The 11,134-nt window shown below is 38.8% G+C and overlaps 1 protein-coding gene across 3 annotated transcripts in view; it reads left to right on the forward strand.

Moving 5' to 3' along the window:
• cmpk (cytidylate kinase) overlaps window positions 1–10,564 on the forward strand; it is a 19,730-nt gene extending 9,166 nt beyond the window's left edge. For 2 of the 3 annotated variants that reach the window (XM_061890506.1, XM_061890508.1), the window contains exons 2-6: window positions 2,027–2,173; window positions 3,876–4,028; window positions 4,109–4,185; window positions 6,270–6,366; window positions 9,418–9,718. In XM_061890506.1, the coding sequence (XP_061746490.1) occupies window positions 2,027–2,173; window positions 3,876–4,028; window positions 4,109–4,185; window positions 6,270–6,366; window positions 9,418–9,462 (519 nt within the window). In that variant the 3' untranslated portion in view covers window positions 9,463–9,718. Of the gene's footprint in view, window positions 1–2,026; window positions 2,174–3,875; window positions 4,029–4,108; window positions 4,186–6,269; window positions 6,367–9,417; window positions 9,719–9,940 lie in introns of those variants that run through there. The other variant, XM_061890507.1, reaches the window with a different exon arrangement.
• The last annotated feature ends 570 nt before the right edge of the window (window positions 10,565–11,134 follow it).

Here is an 11,134-nt window from a genome sequence, read left to right on the forward strand (position 1 = left end):
GTACATCGTCTGGTGGTGGTTTGGCTTCAAGCGGCAAGATGTTTTACAAGTATGCGGCAAAAGCGTTGCTACAAAAAGTAGCAGCACTGCTAATGTGTAGCATCATTTGAAAAGTCACCCGCTAGAGAATGAAGAGTGCTTGAAACTCCGCATGTCAACATTTTGGCCGCTGCCACAGCCAACAAAATGCCCGAGCAACCTTTTTCACATCAACACCGTATGAAAAAAATAGTCAACAACAGAAGGAGATAACGTCCGCAGTAACCTACCACATAGCGAAGGACATAGACTATTTAATTACCTATTATGCTGCTAATTTTTATATGACAGTTATTGAAATATATTGTGATATTATGCACAAAGTGCACTTTATATGTTTTAAACTATTGTAGTGGCGTTCTGTACAAAAAGCGCACTATAGTTTTTTTTTGATATGTCATCTTAGTGACATCATGCACAAAAGTGCACTAATGACTTGTTTTAAAATGTCTGACAATCTTGTACTTCCTGTTTTGGAATTTACATGAATGTTTGTGCCACTGCTTAATAACTGTTTGATAAATGCAGTTTTGATAAATTGACTTAGTTGTGATTTCACTCTCTGCATGAAAGTTTAAAATGAGCATATGTTAATGTAGTATGAACAAGAATATTTTAATGTAGACACATAGGATCATCATACTGGTGTTATTATATGCATCAAGTGTTCATTCAAGGCTAAGGCAAAATATCGAGATATATATCGTGTATCGTGACATGGCCTTAAAATATCGAGATATTAATAAAAGGCCATATTGTCCAACGCTATACTCCTGTATAAACTTATAAACACATTACTTTCTGAGCAACTATGCTATTCAATTGTGCACATTGAACCTACAGGCTGTTTTCTTTGCATAGAATGATTGATTTTTATTTTTTATTACCCACCCACACTTCTAAAGACATGCACCTGGGGATAGGTTGATTGGCAACACTAAATTGGCCCTAGTGTGTGAATGTGAGTGTGAATGTTGTCCGTCTATCTGTGTTGGCCCTGCGATGAGGTGGCGACTTGTCCAGGGTGTACCCCGCCTTCCGCCCGATTGTAGCTGAGATAGGCGCCAGCACCCCCCGCGACCCCGAAAGGGAATAAGCGGTAGAAAATGGATGGATGGATTAACGAATATGACAACAGTTAGTGAAATATTGTGACGGCACATAAATGTGCTATATCTGCCTTTATCATTAAAATACAATCTATCTATTCATTCATTTTCTACCACTTTTACCTCTCGGGTCGCGGGAGTGGCTGTAGCCTATCCCAGCTGCATTTTGACAAGTCGCGACCTCATCGTAGGGGCAAACACAGATAGACAAGACAACATTCACACTCACAATCACACACCAGGGCCAATTTTAGCGTTGCCATTTAACCTATTCGCAGGTGCATGTCTGTGGACGTGGGAGGAAGCCGGAGTACCCGGAGGGAACCCAAGCAGTCACAAGAAGAACATGCAAACACTACACAGAAAGACACTGAACCCGGGAATTGAACCCAGGACCTTCTTATTTATTGTGAGGCACACATACTAAGCCCTGTTAAAATACTATTTAAAACCTTAACAAATTAAAACGGAAGAAGATAAACGTAGTTAGACACTCAAATACAAATGACATGGCTCTTAAGAAGCCAAAACAATATTTCATGTTTTTTCCTGCCAAGAAAGTATGTTGTCTGTTTTATTTTGTTAAATAAAACTTAACAAAAGTTCAGTACGTGTATACTTGTTTAAGGTTTGTGTTTACTTTTTACTATCGTAATGATAACCATGATTTTGGTAACAATAACCGTGATATGAATACATTCCTATTGGATTTGATAGACTCTATTTTTCAGCCGTAGTCAATTAAATAAAGCACAGACCGAATCACTAATGTGTTTGATTGTACTAAAATTGTATTTTACTTTGATTTGTGTTAGTTGTGTTCTACTTTTGTCTCAATTGGAACCAAATTTAAAGCTCTCTGTTGGTTTTTATCTCAGAACTACAACTACACCCATTTGTCAGCTGGAGACTTGTTGAGGGCAGAGCGGGCCAGAGATGGATCAGAGTTTGGACAACTCATTTCCAGTTTCATCAAAGAAGGCAAAATTGTGCCTGTGGAAATCACCATTAACTTACTTCGAAAGGTAAGTTTACATACTGTAAGTGAACAAAGGTAAAGCCTTGAAAAAATGTTTATAAGCCAAGCCTAAGTAGTAGGGAGTGAATTGTGATTGTTTTTTTATCCTGGTTCTAAATCAATATATTAAAATTTTAATGGGGGGAGGCGTGGCGCGGTTGGGAGAGTGTCCGTGCCAGCAACCTGAGGGTTCCTGGTTCAATCCCCACCTACTACTGACCTCCTCACGTCCTTTGTGTCCTTGAGCAAGACACTTCACCCTTGCTCCTGATGGGTTGTGGTTAGGGCCTTGCATGGCAGCTCCCGCCATCAGTGGGTGAATGTGGAAAATAGTGTCAAAAGTGCTTTGAGTACCTTGAAGGTAGAAAAGCGCTATACAAGTATAACCAATTTAATATACCTTTTAAAAAAACAAGTTTTAGGTCATTTTCATGCAACCAATAGAAGCTTTTCCAACCTGTTCTGAAGTTTCATTATAACTATAACACCAAATAATATATTGCAAAAATCCATTTGAATCGAGAATTGATTCTGACTTAAATCGTCACGGCAGGAATCGGATTGAATTCTTAGATTCCCAAAGATGCACACCCGTACTAAGCAGTACAGGTTTCTTCAGTACGGTATTTTATGTGCTTGGTTCTTCATAGTAGGGTAAAATTAGGGCCGTTCCCATCAGGGTTTTAAAGCTGCAGATTCTGATATAATTATCCACCGGGAAGACTGGCCGATACCTATCACATGTAGGATTTGATATAATTATGGAGAGTGCAGTGTAACAGTAACACAATATTTAAACGACTGTGTTTTCCACGCTATAACATGAAGTGGCAGGCAAAATTAAATGATGACATGGCGGGCCACTGAAAAATCAAGTGGCTGGCAAGATTTGGCCCCCGGGCCTTGAGTTTGAAACTTGTGCTGTGAAGCATGATTTTGGAATACAGCAAAATAGAATTTGACTTCCTTCAATTCAAATTGGAATTGCAGTTATGGTAAATAGGTTGTACTTGTATAGCGCTTTTCTACCTTCAGGGTACTCAAAGCGCTTTGACACTACTTCCACATTTACCCATTCACACACTGATGGAGGGTGCTGCCATGTAAGGCACTAACCAGCACCCATCAGGAGCAAGGGTGAAGTGTTTTGCTCAGGACACAACGGACTAGGTGGGGATTGAACCAGGGACCCTCGGTTTGAGCATGGCCACTCTCCCAAGTGCGCCACACCGTTTGGACTTCCTGTTTGCAACCTCGTAGTTCAATTGGACTGTGGGAAACATTTTTATTTTTATTTGGAATTTTATTCTGCTTAGCTGCTTTTGTTTGGTCATAAACATTATGTAATGTGCATGTGTCTAATATGTTAATTTATTTAACTTAGTAATCAAATAAACTATTTTTTTGACAACCCTATTTATTAATTTTAACATTTCAGCTTCATTTCATTGTTGTAATTTTGCATTTTTGCTAGTTTTTGTTTTGTCTGTTTTATCCTATAATGTGCCATGGGCCCAAAAACAATACTACTGAGCTGCCTGCAGTGAGCTCATAATTCCACAAGATGGCAGCAGTGCACCAATGTTTGATAACTGTCACTAGTGACAGTCACCCATGTAAAATGAGGAATGGATCCCAGAGATAAGTAAAATAGTGTTTTAACGTGCACGCCCTTTCAAACAAGATAACATTTTGTCCTCTCCTTACAGGCAATGCAGGAGACCATGCAAAAAGATGAACAAAAGTACCGCTTCCTCATAGATGGCTTTCCTCGCAACGAGGACAACCTTCAGGGTTGGAAATCCGTCATGGATGGAAAAGCAGATGTCAGATTTGTGCTTTTTTTTGACTGCAGCAATGAGGTGCGTCACAGAAACACCATCCCGACGTCGTAGATGAACTATCTCTGCTTCCTGACAAAGTCTGTTTGACTCCTGGGCAGGTTTGCATCACAAGGTGTTTAGAACGAGGGAAGAGCAGTGGGCGCACAGATGACAACAGAGAGAGCTTGGAAAAACGGTAAGCTCTTTATGCAACAAAATACAAATACCACTCCTTAAAGCAATTATATACTACAGCAGGACGGGTACAGTTAATGAACAATAGTTTTAATAATCTTCCGTATTAGTGATTTATAAACCGCTTCTTTACGTGAAGAAATAAAGTCAATGCATTCAACTGAAAATGGGATACCGATGTAAAACAATAATAGTGCAGACCTGGAAATAAGGGAAAATTACACACAAAATCTACGCTGTCATTTCACATTGTTTTCTGAATCCCTCTCTAAATGTGTTTTGTGGTAATAATTTAGGAAGTCTAAAAATAATTTTGGTTATTTTTAACAAGAAGAATTGCTCTGCGTTTTTGTCTGATCTTTTTCAAATGGACTACTAACAAAAAACGGGCCACTCTTGTACATGTGTAGTAAATGTTATATTTCTCTATTATATTGTTCAAATCTTTTTACAAATTTTGCCCATCATTCAAAATCCTTATGTAAGACAAGAACACATATTTTTGGTAAATAAATGCCATGAAAAGTCAGCCAACAATGGAGGTAATGGGATTCACTCTATTTCACCTACAAAGCTTTCTTTAAAACATCTAAAACCTTCATTGTTTTATATACATGCTGTAAGTAAGTATTTAATGTTGTACAGCCACACTCACAATAACATGTACAGTTGAACCCTTGATTTACAAACTTAATTGGTTCTTCAACATGGTTCATAAATGCAAAAGTTTGTATAGTGAAACAGTTCCTCATAAGAAACAATTTAAACAGAATGGGCTGCAGCCTCGACAAAAGTCAGTATTTTAGTTCCATCCATACAGCCATCCATTTTCTGCTGCTTATCCAAGATCTGGTTGTGGGGGCAACAGACTAAGCAAATAAGTCCAGACTTCCCCTATCCACTTCGTCCAGCTCCTCTTGGGGATCCCGAGGCGTTCCCAGGCAAGCCGGGAGACATAGTCTTCCCAACGTGTCCTGGGTCTTCCCTGTGGCTTTTTACTGGTTGGACGTGCCTTAAACACCTCCCCAGGGAGGCGTCCAGGTGGCATCCTGACCAGATGCCCGAGCCACCTCATCTGGCTCCTTTCGATGTGGAGGACTAGAGGCTTTTTTTTTTTAGCTCCTCCCGTTGGCATTCTTCTCACCCTATCTCTAAGGGAGAGCACTGCCACCTGACGGAAGAAACTCATTTTGGCCGCTTGTACCCGTGATCTTGTCCTTTCTGTCATAACCAAAAGGTCATGACCATAAGTGAGAATGGGAACGTAGATCGACCGGCTCAGCTCCTTCTTTACCACAACGGATCAATACAGTGTCTGCAATACTGAAGACGCTGCACTGATCCGCTTGTGAATAAGACTCTGAGGTACATGAACTTCTCCACCCGGAGCAAGATCTCTTCCCCAACCCGGAGATTGCACTCCACCCTGTTCCGGGTGAAAACCATGGACTCGGACTTGGAGGTGCTAATTCTCATCCCAGTCGCTTTACGCTGCTGCGAACCGATCCAGTGAGAGCTGGAGATCCTGGCCAGATGAAGCCATCAAGACCACATCATCTGCAAAAAGCAGAGACCTAATCCTGCAGCTACAGAACCGGATCCCCTCAATGCCCTGACTGCGCCTAGAAATTCTGTCCATTAAATTTATGAACGGAATCGGTGACAAAAAGAAGCCCTGGCGCAATGTGGACGAGGCTCTAAAACTTGCCAAGGGACATGTAACCAATTATTAACATCGCTGTATTATTTTGACCCAGCAGATTTGGTCATATTTTCAGTAGACCCATAGTAAATTCATAAAAGAACCAAACTTCTAAGTTCACGACATGTAAATGGAGTATAGTTGGTTTTGGATGCTTTTAGACGTCTAAATGGGTGCAATATATGAATCCTAATAGCTGCATTGTTAGCCACCTCGTACTTGCTATTTATTCCGAATTAGAATGCATAAAACAAGAAAGATCTACGTGTTCTTGTCTCAAATAGTAATTATGAATTAATTGGCAATATAAAAAAGTTCAATTACCCGTTTAAAGTATTCTGCATGCATGAAATAAATGTTTAGTCTTTCTTTTTCTAATGCAGAATCCAAACATACCTGCTGTCAACACGACCGATCATCGAGCTGTATGAGAAGGATGGCAAGGTGCGCTGTGTGGACGCCTCTCATTCTGTGGAGGAGGTGAGTCTACTCATCGACTGTAGGGAAACATCAATGAGGACGAAGCTGCCAAAATCCAGCAGAAATAAGACACTTTATGACGTAAACACAAGGAATAAAGCTGTCGTATACAATGCAACCACAATTTACACACTTTTAATTGGTTCTTAAGTAAAGTTTTTATATTGAAGAAACATTTTCCATTAGAAACAATGTAAACATGATAAATGGGTTCCAACCTTGATTAATTTGCCTTTTTCAGTTAAGGTTTGTACATGTTGAACACATAAAGCACTACACAGTACTGTATATAAAGGAGACACTACTTTCCCGTCACATTCATATTATGCTTTTAACCTGTGGGGTTTTGCAATGTTGTTAAACATGCAGCACACTGCAGTTTCAACAATGCTGATGATGCTTCCAGAATGTTTGAAACTACATGTTGCTTGTCCATTTCTTTCTTTGGACTTATTGAGCTAGCAAAACAATAAAAAGGCGAATAAAAACACTTAAAAGGCACACAAAGCAGCTCAGTTTAACACATAAAGGCACTTCACATACATTTACTAAAAAGTAAAGTGATGAAAACTCTCGCTGTTATCCCCTCAGGCCTTAAGCCTGAAAAAATCCATGTGTGATTTGTGGGAAATTGCACAGGTTAAAAAAGAAATGCACTTTTTTTGGACTTTTGTCTATTATTTATAATCCCTATGTGAGCCAAGTGTTTCTTTTGTTGTGCATTTTCATGTAATATACGGCAAGTATGAGGTGGCTAACAATAAAGATAATGGGAGTCATGTATTTGGCCCATGAAGCCCTCTGAAAACATACGAAAACCGCCAACAATACTCTTTTTACATGTCATGACCTGAACATTAACCAAGTATGAATGATATTGTTATTATAAGCGCTAATGTATAAGAGCTACTTTTAGCTGCGCCGTGATCACATAGAGCCTACTATCTTATGTAGCTAATAACACACTTCTGAGTTGGTAAAAGGTAACTATAGATTATAAATCATGCCTCTCCCTTTTATAGTAGATGGTTGTAGCCATAAACTGAGAAGTTGGTCAAGATGGCGAGAAAGACATTAAAATACGCTAGTTTGCGTCCATTTTTTTTGGTTACCTGTTTAAAGATTATGATTAATTCTTTATCCAAACGGGAAGTCAGGGATGTGATTTTTCACATGCCTGTATAAACATTCCATCAGTCGGCATCCCAGTGAGAGCAGACATTGAACAGTAAGCGATAGTTTTATTGTGTTCTTAATTTGTATTTCTTGTTAAGCACTTAGCAATACTGTGACATGCTGTATCTGTTAATCACTCAGCTTCTAATCTTTGAAGTTCATCCTCTGTATATTCAGGCTCAAAAATACAGAGGACAAGCGGTAGAAAATGGATGGATAGTCATCGTTGACTCTCATGAAGTCTGCCATGATTAGTGGATGTTGTTGTTGAAAGAATTAGCGAATGTTGTGATGTCTGTGAAATTAATATGGCGCTGTATACCTAAAATGACCAAAATACATAATACATTTTACTATATTTTCTGGACTGTAGCGCGCACGAGATATAAGCCACACCCACAGCATTTTAGAAGAAGATTTTTTTTTCATATACGCCGCACCGTATTATAAGCCACAGGTATATACATTGTGAAATTACTGATTTACTCATAAAGACTCTGTAAATGTTTATTTAAATATCTTAATTGTTTCCAATTACACAGTTACACAGCATTACAGTGGCTGCTCAAACAAAACAGAAGTCATCGTCATGGCTCCACCAGCTGCGGAAGATAGCTCTCCAATCAGCTAAACAGACTCAATAACTCCACTGTGATGTTTTGGTGAATTTACTGAGGATTTTAAAAAAAAACTTTAACAATACAAAAAGAATACCATTTTAAGTTAGTAATACAAACAAAGACACTGGTAAACGTTAGCATATTAGCTAACGCTAACAACGCTCACTTCATTACATAGTTGTTAAATAGCACATACAAATATGCATGAAAACACTCCTACAAACATTAAACATGGGACGGTTTAGTGAGTATAAATTGTTTTAGCTATACTGTAAAACAGGGGTGCCCACACTTTTTCTGCAGGCGAGCTACTTTTCAATTGACCAACTCGAGGGGATCTACCTCATTTATATATATCATTTATATTTATTTATTTATGAAAGAGGCATTTTTGTAAACAAGTTAAATGTGTTTAATGATAATACAAGCATGTGTAACACATATAGATGTCTTTCTTTCACGAAGACAAGAATATAAGTTGGTGTATTACCTGATTCTGATGACTTGCATTGATTGGAATCAGACAGTAATGATGATAACGCCCACATTTTCAAATGGAGGAGAAAAAAATGTGTCCTTTCTGTACAATACCACATGAAAGTGGTTGGTTTTTGGCATCTAATTCATCCAGCTTCTATACACTTTACAAGAAAAACATTGGCGGAAAATTCCGTAGCTTGCTTGATTGACATTCACGGCACCCGAGGGTCTTGTGAGATGACGCTGGCTGCTGCCAGTTCATTATTATGAAAAAATGACCGAGAGGTAGGCGAGAAACACTTTTTATTTCAACAGACTTTCGCGCCGTCCCTTCCGTCAAAACTCTAAAGGCCGACTGCACATTTCCTATCTTCACAATAAAAGCCCTGCTTCATGCTGCCTGCGCTAACAAAATAAGAGTCTCGGAAAGCTGGCGTGCACAAGTGATGTGCACGCCAGTTTTCTGAGGGATCGCTTGTGCACGCCAGTTTTCCGAGACTCTGTATTTAGTTAGCGCAGGCAGCATGAAGCAGGGCTTTTATTGTGAAGATAGGAAATGTGCAGTCGGCCTTTAGAGTTTTGACGGAAGGTACGGCGCGAGAGTCTGTTGAAATAAAAAGTGTTTCTCGCCTTCCTCTCGGTCATATTTTCATAATAATGATCTTGCAGCAGCCAGCGTCATCTCACAAGACCCTCCGGTACCGTGAATGTCATTTAAGTGACGTCTTGGTGAAGATTGATGATCACTAATTTTTAGGTCTATTTTTTTTAAAAGCCTGGCTGGAGATCGACTGACACACCCCCCGCGGTCGACTGGTAGCTCGCGATCGACATAATGGGCACCCCTGCTGTAAAACTTACAAACATTGCTTTAGACATCACGGAAGAAAACCAACACTTCCCATCCAACCTGATGGAGCTTGAGAGGTGCTTCAAAGAGGAATGTGTGAAACTGCCCAAGGATTGGTGTGCCAAGCTTGTGGCATCGTATTCAAAAAGATTTGCATCAACAAAGTGTTGAGCAAACACTGTGATTTTTCACTTTTTGATTTCAAATAAATTTGCTTAAAAAAAGCCATGTCGGGTTATTGTGTGTAGACTTTTGAGGACAAAAAATATTGCTATACAACATTTTAAAATAAAGCATGCAGTTCCCCTTTAAGTGCCCTAGTGTGAATTGTGAAACCTCAATCCTGCTAAATGTATCGTCTTACTCGCTTTTGGTTATTTCCTCACATATATTGTTAGGCGATTGTATGTTGTGTTGACCATAAATGAACACCATTTGTCTCTTCCAGGTCTTTGCTGATGTCAAACGTGTCTTTGACAAGGAAGGTTGACTCTCCTACGGTCGAATGCACTCATTTTTACCTTTTGACTTTTCTTTTTATCATCTTGCCACTTAATCATGATATCCATGATATTTATACACACATTCACATGTCTTTATACTTTCGGTTACTTTATTTCCTGATCTCGTCAAATCTGCACTGTTTTTGTGGTTGTGTACAAATTAGGAGTGTGTCTGAACCATGGAAAGTCGAGCAGCTCGTGTAGAACAGTCTCATCTGCACTTTTGTCTTTCAGCATAGTTTGAGGGCTTTGTATAGGAACAAAATGTTACCTCTGAGGAAAAACGCTTTCCTGCAATATAAATCGGAAAGCATCTCTGCTCTTAGACCAAACCATGTCATAATAAAATAAATGCAACCTATTTGAGTCTCAAACAGCTGGTTTTGAAAAATGAAATGCATCAATTTGCCTTATATTTCATGGCCAGACTGAGCAAGTAGGGCTTCAATCACGCTGAAGAGTATTTGTCAACTGCACAATGTGCTTCGAGTCATATCCACACCTGAGAGGACTTCATACAGTTTGTTACGTCTGCAAGAAATAAAACAAATCCAAACAATTTCTTTGAATATGCTCGTTGTCTCGGTGTGTCCCAAAACAATATGTATGTGATATTGTCTCAAATTATTCATACACTTGCCAAAATTGTGATTTAATGTGAATTTTAATTGCTTGAATGTGATGTTGAGGTTACCAATGGTACAAAATAATTTCCCCCAAATAGTCAAGGTTTCTTTTTTTAATATTTTAAAATACAAGTGCCAAATGTGGCCTGCAAAAGCCTGGAAATAATTTGCCTTAACAAATCACCGGTTTCCTTCTAACTGTATTTATTCTTTATGTTTTGACTACAAAATGCATGTACCGTATGAAATTCCATGTCTTCTGACTTTCATGCGACAAATATGATTTTTTTTTTTGTTAAACCAAAAATGCATTCCTAATAGGCTGTTTGTCAACTGGACTTATAATTTAAAGATAAAGTTGTACATCAAGTTGTACGTAAAAATATAATCAAATGCATAAGCCAGTGATTTAAGTTTCATCCATTGTTAATTAAATTGGGGCCCTAAGCAGAATTACATTTTGATACTCACGCCAAAGAATCACTTGATTAAAGTACAGTTTTAATTTCAAAT

This window comes from Nerophis ophidion, linkage group LG28, assembly GCF_033978795.1.
Source record: "Nerophis ophidion isolate RoL-2023_Sa linkage group LG28, RoL_Noph_v1.0, whole genome shotgun sequence".
NCBI classification, from domain to species: domain Eukaryota; kingdom Metazoa; phylum Chordata; class Actinopteri; order Syngnathiformes; family Syngnathidae; genus Nerophis; species Nerophis ophidion.